General features: G+C 38.9%; 1 protein-coding gene across 1 annotated transcript in view; it reads left to right on the forward strand.

Moving 5' to 3' along the window:
• The window catches only part of BRMS1L (BRMS1 like transcriptional repressor), a 42,670-nt gene extending 27,264 nt beyond the window's left edge, over positions 1-15,406 (forward strand). The window contains exons 5-10 of the mRNA XM_081105099.1: positions 5,083-5,179; positions 6,738-6,821; positions 7,740-7,804; positions 9,399-9,438; positions 12,300-12,426; positions 13,843-15,406. Coding sequence (XP_080961225.1) covers positions 5,083-5,179; positions 6,738-6,821; positions 7,740-7,804; positions 9,399-9,438; positions 12,300-12,426; positions 13,843-13,960 — 531 coding nt within the window. The 3' untranslated portion in view covers positions 13,961-15,406. The remainder of the gene's footprint in view (positions 1-5,082; positions 5,180-6,737; positions 6,822-7,739; positions 7,805-9,398; positions 9,439-12,299; positions 12,427-13,842) is intronic.
• Positions 15,407-18,659: the final 3,253 nt, after the last annotated feature.

Below are 18,659 nucleotides of genomic sequence, written 5' to 3' on the forward strand. Positions count from 1 at the left end.
TTCTTCTTCTTCCTCTTCTTAAAGGATACCCTTCAGCATTTCATATAATACTGGTTTGGTGGTGATGAACTCCTTTAGCTTTTTCTTATCTGTGAAGCTCTTTATCTGACCTTCTATTCTGAATGATAGCTTTGCTGGGTAAAGTAATCTTGGTCATAGGTTTTTGCTATTCATCACTTTGAATATTTCTTGCCACTCCCTTCTGGCCTGCATAGTTTCTGTTGAGAAATCAGCTGACAGTCGTATGGGTACTCCCTTGTAGGTAACTAACTGTTCTTCTCTTGCTGCTTTTAAGATTCTCTCTTTGTCTTTTGCCCTTGGCATTTAAATTATGATGTGTCTTGGTGTGGTCCTCTTTGGATTCCTCTTGTTTAGGGTTCTCTGAGCTTCCTGGACTTGTAAGTCTATTTCTTTCACCAGGTAGGGGAAGTTTTCTGTCATTATTTCTTCAAATAAGTTTTCAATATCTTGCTCCCTCTCTTCTGCTGGCACCCCCATAATTTGGATGTTGGTTTGCTTGAAGTTGTCCCAGAGGCTCCTTACATTATCTTCATATTTTTGGATTCTTTTTTCTTTTTGTTTTTCTGGTTGGGTGTTTTTTGCTTCTTTGTATTTCAAATCTTTGACTTGATTATTGGGATCCTCTAGTCTGCTGTTGGAACTCTGTATAATATTCTTTATTTCAGTCAGTGTATGCTTAATTTCTAGTTGGTACTTTTTCATAACCTCGAGGGTCTCACTAGATTTCTTGAGGGTCTCACTAAATTTATCGGTGGTTTCTAGAAAATTCTTGAAAAACCTTATAAGTGTGGTTTGAACTCTATATCCAGTAGTTTGATTTCCTCCATTTCTTTCATTTGTGACCTATTTCTTTGTCTCTGCATTTTGGCTGCTTCCCTGTGTTGATAGAGTGGCTTTCTATGCTAGGTGTCCTATAGGGCCCAGTGGCTCAGCCTTCGCAATGACATGAGGTGGACACTCTTGGTGCACCCCTTTGTGCACAGTCTTGTAGTTAAGCCTTGATTGTTGTCGGTATCACTGGGAGGAATTGACCTCCAGGCCAGTTGGCTGTGAGAATCAGCTGTGTCTGCAGTGGGAGAACTTCTGTGCTGGAGACACCCTTCTGGGGCAAGACTTGCTTCAGTGGGGCTTTGGTGCTCACTGAGTCTGCCCCCTGAGTGTGTCCCTTATGGATCTGAGGAGTTGTAATCTGGATGGTCCCACTCTGACCAATGGGTACACTGGCTCTCGGATCTCTAAGGAGGTGCTAATTCAGCCTCTGCCTGAGGCTACCCAGCAGGAGCTATGGAGAGATCTGCAGATTCCTCTTCTTTGTTTGGGGTTTGGAGGTGCCCAGATGAGGCCCAGCTGTGAAGCAGTGCAAGCTGCTGTGGGGCCTTGCGCCTTCTTTTGGAAGTTCTGGGTCTCTCTGACCCAGCTGTAGTTTGTTAGGTAATTTTCAGATTGCAAAGGGCCAGGCCTTTCATATGCAAAAGCCTCTGTGCACAGTTTGGGTGGGGCGGGGTCTCAGGGTATCAACAGGGTGGAGCAAGCAGCTATGGCTGCTCCTCAGCCCTACCCTAAGAGGCCCCACGTCTCAGTGTCCAGGTCATCGCTGCAAGCACCTCTGAGAGAAAGCCACCCTCAAGTTCCGACAGATGCCAGACAGTCCAATGTCTCCCCATATGAGTCTGGGTCCCCAGAGACTCTCCCAGACCTGGAGTTCAGAGCAGTCGGGAGCTTGAGACTCCCTCCTGATTGAAAAAGACAACCATGTCCTCAGTTGCCAGCCCTTTCCACGTGCGCCTCCGTACCTCTGCACTTTACTTCCGCACCTCCTCTGAGTCTCAGTGTGCTTTTCTCTTTCCTTCTAGTTGTAGAATTTCCACTCAGCCAGCCTTCCTGTGGTTCTACGGATGATGTCTGTTTTGTCTTTTAGTTGTATTTTTGAAGTGGTTGTGCGAGGCAGCTATTTCCGGTGTTTACCTATGCCACCATCTTGGTTTCCTCTCCCCTAAGTTGTGCCTTTAAAAGCTAAATTACCGCCTTACCCGGTTTGGCTCAGTGAATAGAGCATCGGCCTGTGGAATCAAGGGTCCCAGGTTCGATTCCAGTCAAGGGCATGTACCTTGGTTGCGGGCAAATCCCCAGTGGGAAGTGTGCAGGGGCAGCTGATCGATGTTTCTCTCTCCTCGATGTTTCTAACTCTCTATCCCTCTCCCTTCCTCTCTGTAAAAAATCACTAAAATACATTTTTTTTAAAAAAAAAAAAGCTAAATTATCTGTTGAACATAGAAGTCTCTATGGGCACCTAAGCAATTCGAGTTTGGATGCCTCTTCCTTTTCCAGATGTCCTCTAGCTGCTCTATTATGACTTTCTTTTATCCTCAAGGAAGCCCTTTGAGACTCTTACCAAGTTCGGGGTAAGGGAGGGAACAATAAAGAAATAAGAACGAGAATAGGATCATAAGTTTTAAAACACACATATAATATCTTTAGAGATGCTTCCAAAGCTTCAAACGTTCAGTCGCATTGTCCCTTTTTTTTTTTCATTATAAAAAATGATTTGTGGATTTATTTTAGAGTTTCTGCTTGGCCAAGGGCAAAGTTATCAGGAGAAAGAAGAGAACATACCTGTTAAATTCTCATAGTCTTAACAAAAACCCTACCACTTCAGCTCTATAGTTAGAGTCATCTTTAGTTGGAGAATCTGGATCTATGTATAGCTGTCACATACACAGTGGTGGGGTCTGCTCTCCCTTTTTCTCTGACACATAATATTTCCCAATTCTTGTAGCACAATTTAGATAAGGCTGGAATATTTCATAAGACTTTACCAACGGCCAGGGAACAAGTAAAAGGAAGTAAACAGAGTAGCCTGCCATGAGATAATTTTTCATATGAGATCTAGTTTTTGTCATCTTCAGCTTTGCTGTCCTACTAACTCCTGCTTTGCCTCAAATTCACAAAAGTCATCTTTTCCCTACCACTCAGGAGAATCTTCAAATGTGTGTAGACTCTAAATTTCAAACTTGAAAGCAAGGACTTTATGATTGACACTGGCAATGCTGTCTACCTGGGTGTGGCCTATGCCTTCCACAAGAAATCATAGCCGACTATATTCCAGTCGCTTCTACAAAATAATCATCTAGTTATATCCCAACTAGAGGCCTGGTGCACAAAAATTTGTCCACTCAGGGGGGTCCCTCAGCCCTGCCTGTGCCCTCTCGCAGTCTGGGACCCCTCGGGGGATGTCCACCTGCTGGCTTAGGCCCGCTTCCCGGGGAATCAGGCCTAAGCTGGCAGTCAGTCATCTCTCTGGCAGCCCAGGAGCCCTTGGGGGATGTCCACTTGCCAGCAGGGACCAGGCCTAAGCTGCAGTCGGACATCCTTAGCGCTGCTGAGGAGGCAGGAGAGGCTCCCGCCATCACTGCATTGCTGGCAGCCATCAGCCTGGCTTGTAGATGAGCAGAGCTCCCCCTGTGGGAGCGCACTAACCACCAGGGGGCAGCTCCTGCATTAAGCATCTGCCCACTGGTGGTCAGTGTGTGTCATAGTGACCAGTCATTCCCAGTTGTTCTGCTGCTAGGGTCAATTTGCATATTACCCTTTTATTATATGCCTGGTACATGGGTAGGGGCTGGCTGGTTTGACCTGAAGGGTGTCCCGGATCAGGGTGGGGGTCCTGCTGGGGTTCCTGGCCAGCCTGGGTGAGGGGCTGATGGCTATTTGCAGGCTGGCCACAGCCCCTTCAGGGTAGGGGTCCCCCCTGGGGTGCCTGACCAGCTTGGGTGAGGAGCTGAGGGTTGTTTGCAGGCTGGTCAAGCTCCCCAGCAGGGACCCTCACCCCTTGAGGGTGTGGCCAGCCTGGGTGAGGGGCTGATGGCTGTTTGCACACTAGCCAAGACCCCCAGCTGGGACCCTCACCCCATGAGGTTGTGGCCAGCCTGGGTGAGGGGCTGATGGCTGTTTGCAGGCTGGCCACAGCCCCTTCAGTGTGGGGGTCCCCTGGGGTGCCTGGCCAGATTGGGTGAGGGGGTGATGGCTGTTTGCAGGCTGGCCACAGACCCCAGCCACCCAAGCTCCCAGTGGAGGCTGGCTGGAAGCAGGTATCTGGGATTTATTTATCTCCTATAATTGAAACTTTGTTGCCTTTAGCAGAGGCCACAGCTGGCCAGGGCAGGTGGGAAGCTTGGCTTCCTCCATCGCTGGGGCAACCAAGCCTCCTACTTGCTCCAGCTCCGTGGCTCCCGGCCGCCATCTTGGTTGGGTTAATTTGCATATAGCTGCTCTGATTGGCTGTTGGGCGTGGCTTGGGCATAGCGAAGGTATAGTCAATTTGCATGTTTCTCTTTTATTAGATAGCTTAATATCCTTACTAGCAATAAGCATGTGGTGAGTGGCTTGGGAATCTGTCCTAAGTACTTTATATAATGAATGTAAAGGTATGTTTATTATGGCTTTTCAAATAAGGGGTACAGTGCTATATAAAACAACAATGGACTAGAGCTAGTAGCCCTGGGTTCTAGTCCGATTTGCCAGTAAACAGCCTTGCCTCTTGTACCAAGTCACTCAATCCTTCCATAGATAGTTTTGTTGCGAGATTTGGACATAGTTAGTCTATAATTTTATGATTTTGACTATAATTGAATTATTATAAAATTTGTACTTGAATCTTTCTCTTTGTGGTATATTAATCTATTTTAATATTATGCTGAGATATTAGTGAGGAATAAAGGCCCAATTATTGTTCCAATGAGGAAATATGATCCATTTTATAAGTTATACTTTATTGGACAGGTTCTCCATTATGGTAACAGGTGGGACCTGCTTATGTTTAAGATGAGACATGGAGCTTATTATGAGTTTCTTATAAAGTAAATAACTTCTTTAATTATCTGATACAAATTTAGTTGTCCTTAAGTAATTTAATTGCATATAGTTAAATCTGTATTTAGATTCTGCATTTTCTGGTTTTATTTCTTTCATATTTTGACTTTTCATCTTTAAAATACTTAAGTTGGAATTAAAAAAGCAAACAAAAGCATCATTCCTAATGCGTAATCTTTTTTTTTTTTTTAGAGTGAAAAGCTTTTGTTATATGATACAGTCCAGAGTGAGCTAGAGGAGAAGATCAGAAGGCTTGAAGAGGACAGGCACAGCATTGATATTACCTCAGGTAATGGGAATGATGTGACTGTGATGTTTAATTTAGGTGACACTGAACCTTTGACTTATTATAATGTCTCACTAGAGCAACGGTTCTCAACCTGTGGATCGCAACCCCTTTGGCAGTCGAACGACCCTTTCACAGGGATCGCCTAAGATCATCCTGCATATCAGATATTTACATTACGATTCATAACAGTAACAACATTAAAGTTATGAAGTAGCAGTGAAAATAATTTTATGGTTGGGTCACAACATGAGGAACTGTATTTAAAGAGCCAGAAGGTTGAGAACAACTGCACTAGAGGCCTGATGCACAAAATTCGTGCAAGGAGCTCAGCCCTTGCAGCCGCAATAGCTTGCCTCTCCTAGTATAAATGTTATGTAAAAGAAGTCTTCTAATGAGAGGGGAGAAGGGGAAACTTCTAAACAATTGGTAAGATTGTGATTGTTGCTTTGATTTGAACTCAGACTTCAGAAAGATGTAGAAAATGGAGCACATGAAAAGGGACAAAATAGAAGTCTGACAGGAAGTATAAGAATAAGAATAATGTACTATAAGAATGGTAAGAATATAATTTTTTTATAAATTTACTTACTGATTTTTTTTAGAGAGAGAGAGAGGAAGGGAGAAAGGGAAACACAGATAGAGAAACATTGATTTTGTTGTTCTGCTTATTTATGCAATCATTGGTTGCTTCTGTATATGCCCTGACCAGGAATCGAACCCACAAGTTTGGTATATTGGGATGACACTCTAACCAACTGAGCTACCTGGCCAGGGCAAGAATATTATTATTTTATGAGAATAGTATTGGAAGATAATGGGAGTAGGCTTTGAAGGTAGCTGTAGTATATATATATTCCCTCTAAGTTTTGAAACATTGTCATGTGGAAGAAGGAATAAAAACCTCTCACCACACAAACTAGAACAAATGGTCTAGAAGTTACAAGGAGGCAGATTTGTGTCTCAGATGAAGGAAAAACTTGCTAATAATTAGATCAGTCCAATGTGAAATTGGCTTTTTCAGGGGTATTGTGGAAAGGCTTTCTCCACTAAATGGATTACTTACTGGGTTGTCCTACAGTTCTTTCATATGCATTGTTTTATTTTTCTACAAATTCTGTTTCTTTGTATAGAGTAGACATAGTGGAGTCAGACAAGCTGAGCTTAATGCCACTGCTCCATTACCTCTAGTCAAGGGTGACCAGGGGTGACAGTCACTTTAGCTTTTCTAATTGGTCTTTTTGTCTGTAAAACTGAAGCAATGAGAATACCTCCCTCAGAGGTAGCTTTGAGGATTAGTTGAGACAATTCATGTATATTTAACAAAGTGCCTGATATATGTTGACCAGTTATTAGTTATTAAGTGTCAAGTTGATTTTTACTTCAATAAAAGCAGAGAAAACTTCATAAATATATAGCTGCTCATGAAATTCTCGTAGTCACATATCTACACACATATACATAACCGCCAATGAAATTTTGCTACCTTGAAATTATAGTCTCTTTTTCCTCCTTTGGTCTCCAGGAATCAGCTAATACTTAATTTTTATTTACTTGCCAGAACTGTGGAATGACGAGCTTCAGTCAAGAAAAAAGAGGAAGGATCCTTTCAGTCCTGACAAAAAGAAGCCAGTTGTTGTTTCAGATATCCTTTTCTGAATTTCTTGGTTTTTTGTTTTTTTTAAAAATATATTTTATTGATTTTTTACAGAGAGGAAGGAAGAGAGATAGAGAGTTAGAAACATCGATGAGAGAGAAACATCGGTCAGCTGCCTCCTGCACATCTCCTACTGGGGATGTGCCCGCAACCCAGGTACATGCCCTTGACCGGAATCGAACCTGGGACCTTTCAGTCCGCAGGCTGACGCTCTATCCACTGAGCCAAACCGGTTTCAGCGGGTTTTTGTTGTTGTTATGGTTGTTGCCTTATGTATATTTTTGCACTGTACATACCTTTATAACTTTTATTAGTATACATTGCCTTTATTTGCAAGATCTGTAATAAGCAAAAGATAATTTATAAAACTGATTAAAGGCATAAGAACATACTAGTAATTTAGATTAAGAGGGACAGGGGAGGGATAGAAATTTAGTTATAATCTCAACTTCAAAAGTTAATATGGCTTTTTAGTTCACAGGAGCTTTGATGTGAAATAGCTGTTTAGGATATAGCACAATTACATAATTCTTGTGTGCTTTTTAACATTTTTTAATGTTTCTCAACGTGGAGTGTCTTTAAATTAATTTGTGCATGCAATCTTGGCATTCCTTAGGGTACCATATCCTTTCCCCTGACTTTTCCCGCATTTCAAAACAGTGACTAGGTTGGTGCTATATCTGACAAGGATATATGTAGAATTGAGAGAATATGGTTAATAACATCTGAAGTATTATTATATATTTATCCTGGTACTAAGGTTTTTGAAGAATAATTGAAGTCAGAAATCAGCATGCCAAGGGATTATATCCAGAAATCATTATTCTATTCTTTGAAAAATAACAGTTTGAAAGTATAATTCTCAATGTGAAATTCTTACAGTTAAAATGTCCTTGACTTTTCAACGTCCATATATAGTTTATATGCTACAAGACCTTGATATTCTTGAAGACTGGACAACAATTCGGAAGGTATGATTAACAAGCAATGGAATACAAGTATATTTTTATAGTATACTTTTTAAGAGTCTATGGTTTTTCACTAGTACATTAAAATATGCTTATTATAAATATACTTTACCCCAGTTTCTCTAAGGCAATTAACACTAATACAGATAACAGTGAATATTTCTCAAAATACTCCTTCAGTTTGTTTTTTTCTTGTAATCCTATCTAATAAAGAGGGAATATGCTAATTACACTCATGCCGTCACAAAGATGGTGGCGCCCACAGCCAATAAGGAGGGAATATGCTAATTGACTGTCATGCCCTCAAAGATGGTGACAACTACAGCCACAAGATGGCTGGCAGGGGAGGGCAGTTGTGGGGGGACCAGGCTGGCAGGGGAGGACAGTTAGGGGCAACCAGGCTGGCAGGGGAGGGCAGTTGGGGGTGATGGGTCAGCAAAGAGGGCAGTTGGGGGTGATCGGGCCAGCAGGGGAGCAGTTAGGCATCAATCATGCTGGCAGGGGAGTGGTTAGGGGACAGTCAGGCAGGCAGGCAGGCAAGCGGTTGGGAGCCAGCAGTTCCAGATTGTGAGAGGGATATCCCCCAAGGGGTCTCAGATTGGAGAGGGTGCAGGCTGGGCTGAAGGACCCCTCCCCACTAGTGCACGAATTTCATGCACCAGGCCTCTAGTAATGTCATTAATAATGTATTTAAAAGTACAGAAAAGCATTTATTTAGGTTGCCCCAAAGTAATAATAAATAACCATTTTGCCCAGTTCTTAGACTGGTCCTGGCTCACAAAAGGCACTCAATAAATATTTATTGAATGAATGAAAATGAAAATTTTAACCTTTATTATATGTTTTGCATTTTGTCATCAGAGATTCAAGAATTCTAGGATTTTCTGTGCTTGTTTGAAAGTGGAGTTTTTGTTTTCCTTAATAATTTTTCTATTTTTACAAACTTTTTAGTTGAAAATGAGAGATTATTTCAGGTATTAATAATACTTCCCAGAGAAAAGATCATGTATATATTTAAAAACTTAAAAAAAAATTTTTTTAGAGCGAGAAAGAGAAAGAGAAACATTGATGTGAGAGAGAAACTTTGATTGGTTGCCTCCTGCATGCACCATGACGAGGGATTGAACCCTCAACCAGGGTTTGTGCCCTGACCAGGAATCAAACCTGCCATGTGACCATACTCCAAACAACTGAGCCATACCAAGCAGGGCTAAAACTTTATTTACTGATTTTTAGAGAGAGAGAGACATCAATATGTGGTTCCACTTATTATGCATTCATTGGTTGATTCTTATATGTGCCCTGACCGGGATTCAAACCTGCAAACCTTGGCGTATTGGACCATGGTCTAACCAACTGAGCTACCTGGCCAGGGCTCATATATATTCTTTATGGTCTTAGACCAGCCGTGGGCAAACTACGGCCCGCGGGCTGGATCCGACCCGGTCTTAGACATTAACAACTTATTAGAAGAGCTGAAGATTATATTTCACTGTGCTTGTTATTGAGCTTATCTATCAGTAGTCACTGTATATACCAAAATACACTTTGTGGACTCAGACAACGTCTTTCTTCCTTTTTTTTTTTTCTCAATTAGGCGATGGCTACACTGGGTCCACACAGAGTGAAGACAGAACGTAAGTCATTTAGCCTGAGCTCAGGAATCTTTATGGAGACTGTTGAATCAGGGTTAAGTCAGCTACATACAAAAGAGCTTCCCCTGTCAGTGGTTTCATTTCATCAGTGCACACTATACCTAAAATTATGAGGAATCCTCTGGAGTCTTTGCCTTATATAAAAGTTTCAAGATTTCTGAATGAAATGTATTTCTTCTTTCAGTGTTTCAGCTACATTACTATTGATAATAGTGGATCGTAATTTTAAAAGTATTTAGTCTTTTTTTTATGGGCCCAATAATTCTATAAGGGAGGTGTTTGCAGTCCACGGGAATCTTCTGGAATTGTGGGCAACAGTTCTTCTGTACCTGCATTTTCTGGGAGAGAAATTAGAGTGCTAGCAGTGTAATCCATCAGAAAAATTTACACACCACTAAGATTTACACATCTGCTATACCTTAGTAAAGTTTATATCCAATTATACTTTTTTGACTTCTTTAAAAGTCTGAAAATCACTGCCGAGTTGAGGTCTGAGTCCAGCAGTCACAAGAAATGAGTTCCAACCACAACCATCTGCCAAGAAGAGGACCCAGGGCCTCCAGCCCTGACCAGCACCTCCAGTGCAGCCTTGTGAGGCCCTGAGCAGAGGACCAGCTCACCTGTCTGCACCCGGAGAAATGTTTAAATTGCCAGTTTTTATTATGATTCCTTAGGACTCAGGCAATGCCTCGTAGTTTCTCTTCATTTTCAACTTTCAAATCTAAGTCCAGTTGGCTCTCTGAATCAGGATGTTTTACCAAGCAAAGGAGAAAATAGAGGAATATGTGACACCCAGGAAGCAGGAGATTGAGCGTACATGAGTCAGAGGACATTCTCATGGTTGTGAGTCTTTTCAGGATCCCAGAGTGTCACTTTGCCACAAGCCCTGATCATAGCTAGCCTTTTGTGGATTCCTTCAGGAGAGATGTTTTCAAGAAAAAAACAACAACACACACACACAAATAAATACAGATTACCTCACATGTTTGAGTGTATAACAAAATGATTCACATATTTCTATGGAGAGTCTGGACATGAATTAGTGATAGATACATTATAAAAAATTCAGCAATCAGCATATCATACCAATACCCCAAGAAACAGTGTTTTTAACTCCAGGGGAAAAATAAGTTGTTAAGGAAAAAAAAATGCTATTATGTTAATTGTACATTGTTTACCACATTTACATTTAAAGTCATATTAATAAAACACAAAATACTGAAAAGAAAAATCACTGCCAAAGTAGTGATGGACATTATTGTCTAGGATAACTTTTTTTTCGTGCCTTCTTTCACTATATATGAAATTTCTAATTCTTCAAAGAACAGTGAAGTTAGATTTTTAAAATACATGTTTTAAATACTAAAAAGTACATTACAACAGATAAAATCTATAATAATAAAAGCATAATATGCTAATTCGACCGGATGTCCTTCTGGACATCCTTCTGGATGAAGTCGGGGCTTTGAGGGAAGCCCGGGTCCCGGGTGCCTGCTGGCAGCCAGAGGGAAGCCCGGGTCCCAGGTGCCAGCAGCGGGGGGGAAGGAAGGCCTACTCTTGCACGAATTTCATGCATCAGGCCTCTAGTAATCTATTAGAGCTCAAATTCTATTTTATATTTAACCCAAGGATTAATCTTTAAACTTTATTATTAGGTCATGAAATTGTGGCAATACTGTACTAAAATGCTTTCCTTAGAAATTAACTGGCAGGGTAACTATCTAAACCTCTAGGTTGTTTACATTTTGAGTCATGAATTCCTTTGAGGATCTTACTATACTATTGCTTAGGTCTCCTCCCCATTTCTGTTGTCTGTAGCATTGTGCCCTGTTTGTTTTCTTCATGGCACTTACCACAATTAGTAATTTTTTATTTATTGTTTACATGTTTATCTGTCTCCTGACAGGAGTGTAAGCTCCACAAAGGTCAGAATCATATTTCTTTCAGTCACAGTGCTCAGAAAACATTTTGTTGAATGAATGAATGAGCAAATGCATGAATGAGTGAGTGAATGAATACTTATTGAACACCTTCTGCATATCAGCACTACTTGAGGCTCTGGGAATACAACGATACAAGAGAAGGACCCCCAGGAATTTGTTGGGGGAGGAAGAATAATATATATGAAAAGATATAATTAACAAGATAATGCCAAATTGTAATAATTGCTATGAAGGAAATATAACGTTGTGATGAAGATTAACTGAGGAGTTAAGGGTGGCTGGAGAAGACTTTTCTGAGGTGGTGACATTTGAATGATAAAGAGGTGTCTGCTTCATAGTGTACTCTTGACAATGTTCTTTTATAAAGAACATTTTTTCTCCGCATGAGTTTACCTGATTAATGCCAAATCATTTCTAGGACATAAAAGAAAAAGGAAGTTCTACTTAGGACATTTCCCTTTTAGGATCAAAGGCCTGGGAACTCTTGGAATATCTATTAAACTCTGTTTCTTTGGAATCGTCAGCTGCTGGGGAGAAAATATGAAAAATATAATTTTCAATGGAAACATGGCAATTGATATTTTAACTCCTATTTAAAATTGGCCTTAGTAATTGATAGTGTCCTGCTTTTCCTTCTGGCACTTGCCTAGCTAATAGATGATTTAGTGTACATTATTTAGCTTTGTTTAGTACTTATGTTGAAAATTTTGTGAATTACATTTAAAAAGTAAGAAATTAAATTTTCTTATTTCTATTAGATTTAGGTTTGTTATATAAGAAACATTTTTAATGTTTTTTTACATACCGTATATGCATGGATTGGTGTTAATTCTTAATGTTCTGCACTTTTGTTCTGACAGTGTCTTATTAATATAACAGTTTTTGAACTGATCCCTTTAGCACCTGTGAAACTTGAAAAACATCTGCACAGTGCTAGATCTGAAGAGGGAAGATTGTATTATGATGGTGAATGGTATATACGTGGACAAACAATATGTATTGACAAAAAAGATGAATGTCCTACAAGGTAAAACACCTTTATCATTTCAGTGTTTACAACATTGTTGTTAATAAATATTTGCTGCCTCCATAGTATATTCATAATTAGTTGCCTGTGGATCCTTTCTTTCTCTTAATACATCATTTGATTAGCATGTGTGTATGCATGTTAATCTTTATATAACAGAGTTGCATAGTAAGTTCATGAACACACGCATTAGCACAATGGAAATCTTGGAATTATTTAGCTAGGTAAGAGATCCTATTTGTTAATTCTTACAGTAGATGACCTTTAAATCAGAGAATTGTGAATTTGACAGTGTGCTTCCACAGTGTGTGGGTCTATCAATCCTCCCCTTTCTTTTTGGTGTGTGACAGTATTTTGGATAGGAAGAATTTGGATCAATTAAAGTAGGAAAGGAATGGAAAATGCATGAAAACTTTAAGAGTAACAGTAATTAAAGTATAACTTGAAAACTGAAAATAGTCTTTTAAAATACTTAATCTGTCTAGGCTTAAATAAAGTTTATATAATTACTTATATAGCCTTCTAAGTTTTATCTGGTTGTGACCTTTGAAAAATATTAATGCTAATTACTGCTTTAATTCTTTCAGTAGTTAAAGATATAATTCTCAGAGTAGTAACCATTAACATTAGAAAATATCTTTCTAGATTTCAGTGGTAAGTAAAGTATAGAATATTCAACTTGCATTTAGTATAGAATGTTCATTTTCCAAATACAGTGGTTTTAATTGGATTGTAATTTCATCTTTAAATTTTTAGGATACCAGGAGCATTATGTATAGAAACTTCTCTCAGAAGCTCATTAAGCTGATTACTAGGTTATAGATGATACCCCTGGACTCTTGGCTTTCTCTTATTACTTTGGAAACGTTTACTATTACTTAGTATAAATGTGGTTTAAAAAGATGAAATAGCAAAGGAGACAAACAAAAATCTATTTTTAAAAAGATTTCTATATTGAGATGAGTAGTGTCCAAAAAATCTGTACAGTTACCATAGAGGCTCGACACTGGGAATTAGGGATTAGTATTTGAAAGATTTTCTACAGCTAAGACTGAGATGAGTTGGAGGTGTAATATCATATAAGTAGTGGTTTTTAGCTCCACTCTGTTTTTTGGGGGGTGTGGAGGGGTAAGGTGGGGATTGAGTAGGGACAATGTATATTTATTTAATAATTCAATAATAAATCTTACCAAGTATTAGAAAAGGAAAGGAAATGATCTATTAGGTGTTGCTAGATGTGCTATTTTTGACAACATGACCAGATGATTATCAGTATTCTGGTAAAAGGCAATTGTGTACCTGAATCTACTCTTGTCATCCAGTTATTTCGATTTTATAGCTAGTACTCGAAAACGAGTAGAGGAAGAATGTTGTGATTCATTCATTCATTCCTTTTTTCCCCCCAATCCTTTTTAGTGCCGTAATTACAACAATTAACCATGATGAAGTTTGGTTTAAGAGGCCTGATGGAAGCAAATCTAAGCTTTACATTTCACAGCTACAGAAAGGAAAATATTCAATTAAACATTCATAATCATGATTTAAGTGTTATATAAATCTACCTTATTAGTGTTACCAAATGTGATGTGCCATGGGAGTAAAAATGTATTCAATGACTTTAATAGTCTTGCTGAATCATGAGAGACTGTGTATTTGTAGGTGGTATTCTAAGTAGACCTTATACTGATACGTTACTAAAAGAGAAAAAATGTTTAATTGTGATCATTACATTTATTTGCCTTTTAGGTCCAATGACCAATAGGTGTATATGGTAGGGGTTTCTTATTAAATGTTTTTATGCAAATCTGTGTTTAGTGAACTGTGTTGCTAAATGGCTAATTTTATCTGCATTTTTTACAATTTTCCATATCTTTGTCACTCATTATGTGTTTGTAAATAAGCCTCATAAAACGTTTCTTATAAATGGTTTGTACTAGTATATTAGTGTTTAATCAGGATTGAAATTAATCATATTTATGTATGTATATATGGCATTATCAGCTTGTTTAGAACTGATGGCCTTACTTTACAATCTTTTTTACCCAAAATTAAGCTATTGGGTTTGACAGCTAAAAGGAGCACTTTTGTAGACTAGTAGGTTTCTTTCTCCTCTTCTTTGATTGTATGGTGGTGACCTATTTTTACAAATGATACTTAATGTTAATTAGTAAAATTAGTGTCAAATAATAACATGCTTCTATGTGTATTTCTTGTGAGCCTTTAGAGAGCAGGTGTTTATGCTGCAGCATAAGTGGTGGACAGTAACTGACAGTATTGTGGTGCTTGCTGTGCATTCTGATCTTCAAAACAGATTTTTAGTAAGCATTTTCCAGAGGTAAAATTAGTTCCTTATCCTAATTTTATTCCTAGGGCAAAATAGACAGCGATAATTTCCTCGAATTCTCAAATTAGAAGTTTTATCTATACTTCTACTAAATTCTATACTTTAAGGGCACTTGGTGCAATTTAGAAAGTATTGGCCTCTCTTCTCTTAGCCACATTCAAAATTAACTTCTGAAACCTCAGGAACAGTACAAATAATTGAAACCCTCAATGTGGCAGCACAGTGGCTGTAGTGTATATTAGGGTACAACCAAATCAAGTATTCCTGTGGTCTTGTGCACTTTAATGTCTGCTATAGTGAGACTTAAGAGGATGAGGAAGAGATCTACTTATCAACACTTAGGGCAGGAATAGCTGCATTATTCCGTTTGTTTTCTTACTATTTTACCTCTGCAAACAGCTTCCTGTGTGGATCACTACTTCATAGTTGCCAAATGTTAAAGTATTTGACATCTGAAATTCATTATCAGTAAAGTTATGTACTTTGTTCTGTTTCTAATTAACTGTGGCAAATGTACATAATGTCGTAATCTGATAGTATTTGACAGTACTTATGTATACAATGTTTCATAAGCATTTTTAATAAGATTTGTATTTTTAAATTTAGTATATAATAAAAAGATGTGTTTGAGTGTCATTTGTAGTGTCTTGAATTACTTGTGTATAAGTTCTTTTGTTATTTATAATCTACTTCTAAGAAGGATTTGAACCAATTTACATTAATAGATGCAGAGTGTTGAACAAATGTTTTTGCTTCCCTAAAGCACAATTCAACCTCTATTGGGGCATATTTAGACACATAAGATAGCTAATTTACACTTAATTTTAAAATATGTGTATGTTTTACTTTTTAAAAAAGCATACTGTATAAGTTGTGAAATTCTAAATAGAAAGTTTTAATACTAATTTATTAATTTATTAGTTAATTTATTTATTTTGAGAGTATTTTTATTAAAGCTAGGGACAGTGAAACAAAGGAAGGGCTTAGGGTAAAAGATGCAACAGAGCCTAGGCCAGTGATGGCGAACCTTTTGAGCTCGGCGTGTCAGCATTTTGAAAAACCCTAACTCTGGTGCCGTGTCACATATAGAAATTTTTTGATATTTGCAACCATAGTAAAACAAAGACTTATATTTTTGATATTTATTTTATATATTTAAACGCCATTTAACAAAGAAAAATCAACCAAGAAAATGAGTTCGTGTGTCACCTCTGACACGCGTGTCATAGGTTCGCCATCACTGGCCTAGGCGGTGCTCTGCTTTGGCTGTCTGGAAACGTTAGAGGAAAGGACTAAGCCATGCTGGGGTTGCTTTTAGCTGACTGGGAATTGAAAGAAAAGCGGGCCTTGGAGACAGGTTCTGGGGGTTAGCTCGGGACCAGCTGGTGCTGCTCGTTGCTCTGCTGGTTGCAGGTCTCCTAGGGACCCTTTAGATTTGTTAGGAGAGAAGAGTAAAGATGCATGCCTGAGAGGAAAAAAAGGCATGGGCATGCTCTTGAGAGAGCCCACGCTGGGCCTTTCTCTGGAGGGTTCTTTTCTATTTTCTAAAGGCAGGAATTGTAGAGGAGGTCTTAGATAAGGATCTCAATAAAATTTCATCAGCTTTATGCTGATGCACCAAAATGATATTCCCCTGACTTCGTCCATCCTTGGGTGTGGTTGGCCCAAAGGCACTAATTGGATTTCTGATAACTGTCTTCCGGAGTAGGATGATGTACACTTTTCCTCCCTCTGGTTGGGGAGGAGAAGTTTGAATCATTTACTCTCAAGTGTCTTTGGTTAGGGAAGATAGGGTTTTGCGATTTACTAGATGGCTATAACCTGCTTGGCTATTTAACTATCTGTCTCAGTTTCCCTAATCCCACTTGTCCTGACTTACCTGTCTCATTACCTCCTCTAAAACTTCCCTGAAATATTTTAGAGATGATGAGGGAGGACAGTCTGGCTTCAGTAACTGCTTGCTGCTGATGAAGGTCATGGTCCCTGCCTGTATAGAGTATGGAAGTCTCTCCCTGTCTCATCTAAGGGCTGCAAGGGAATGGGATCCAAGACTGGAACAGAGAAATTGTTAGCTGATTCTTCTAAAGGAGAGATGGGCCAGAAGCATCATCATCTTGGTATGGAATTGTTGCATCCTGGGGACTGATTATGAGACCTCCAGTACCAGGATTTGGGGCATGAGATGAAGCGTCAATTCAGTTATTCCTTAGAGTGTTATGCATCTTTGTGCAGTTTAAAGGTATGATTTGAAAGTTGATTTTTAGGAATCTGTAATTTAGAATAAGAGTTCTTTCCATGGATTTTTCTAAATACGTAACACATCTGCAAATGCATCAGAGTAAGGCAATGGCTGTTTCGAAATGACGAAAACTTAAAATGACATGGTTATAGAAATACAGGAAAATCCTTGTCCTTCTAACAGAGTGAAAAAAAAAAACCACACAATTTCCAACTCTGTATTAACTTACTTTTGATGTTTAAATTCACTGACCTATTTAAATTCATTATTCAGCTTAACCATATAACTCTCCCTCAAGATTTCTCTTCACAAATCTACAACTTTCACAAACCTTCTATAGTTTTTATTTTAAAAACTATGATTTAACACATTTACTTTCAAAACTTTAATACTTATATATACCTATTTCATAATATTGATATTATTCAGGTAAACTTATGCAAACCTATGACTATAGAATATATTTTGGCAGTTTACTGTTAGACTTCTAGTGAAAAGGTCTAAGGGAATTGTTAGAATCTGTGAAGTGTGATGTAGCTGCTATTGCTAGTATGTTTAGGTCAGCCTCTGTCTTAGGATCAATTTAAGGGCCTTTCCTGTCACAGCTCCCAGTATTTCATGTTCAGTTCACCCCTTCCTGCTATCTCCCATTTAAAAATCCAATCACAACTAACCCAATTTATTGCTAATAATTATTAACACCGTATTGGTATACTCCTCATTCTGTCCCTTTTCTCACTGTTCATTTTGGTAGGCTGGGCACTAAGTACTTTTTATTGCAGCCTACCTCATATAAAAGTTGTTCTGAGATACATATTGTTACTCAGAACTCAAATACCACTGACAGCCGTGTACATACATCTCATTGATAGTTACTTAAAAAGAAGAATAGGGATGTTGGCTATTATTTCTAAAATTTTCTCTTTGGACCCAGTAAATCCTATACACGAAAATGGAACTAAGATGAAGTTATAAGATAAGGAAAATGGATGCAGGATAAATGAATATAGTAGTTAGGGTTTATGTAGTTTCTTGCCAAATTGGAATGTAAACTATTTGCTGAAGATAAGGAAATCTAAAATATTTTTAAAGAATACAAAAGCTCAGAATCGGGGGAGAGAAAAGGCACGTTCCTTATATTGTCTTTATGAATGAACTACAAGGAGTGTGGCTCTTGTGGGATTACTGAGGCAGTTTCCCCTGTTGTTCACTGTGGCCCAGAGTCTCGCCCTTTACTTCATCGGCCCAGGAACTTGAACTTTATATGTATGTCCTGTTGTGAGCTGAATTGTGTCTCCACATTCATGTGTTGAAGCCATCACCCTTGGGACCTTACAGTGTGACTGTATTTGGAGATAGTACCTTTACAGATGTGATTAAATTAAAGCGAAGCTCTTGGGTTGGGGCCTAATCCAATCTGACTGATGTCCTTATAAAGAAGAGGAAATTTGGACACCAGAGGAAAGACCAGGCAAGGACGCAGCAGGAAGGCAACTATCCGCAGCCAAGGGAGAGGCCTCAGAAGAAACGAAGCTTCGGACACCCTGATTCTGGTCTGGTAGCCCCCCAACTGTGAGAAAACAAGTTCTGTTGGTTAGGCCATCCAGTCTGTGGTATTCTGTTATGGCAGCCCAAGCAACTAATACATGC

Source organism: Myotis nattereri (assembly GCF_964212035.1).
Source record: "Myotis nattereri genome assembly, chromosome: 1".
Lineage (NCBI taxonomy): Eukaryota > Metazoa > Chordata > Mammalia > Chiroptera > Vespertilionidae > Myotis > Myotis nattereri.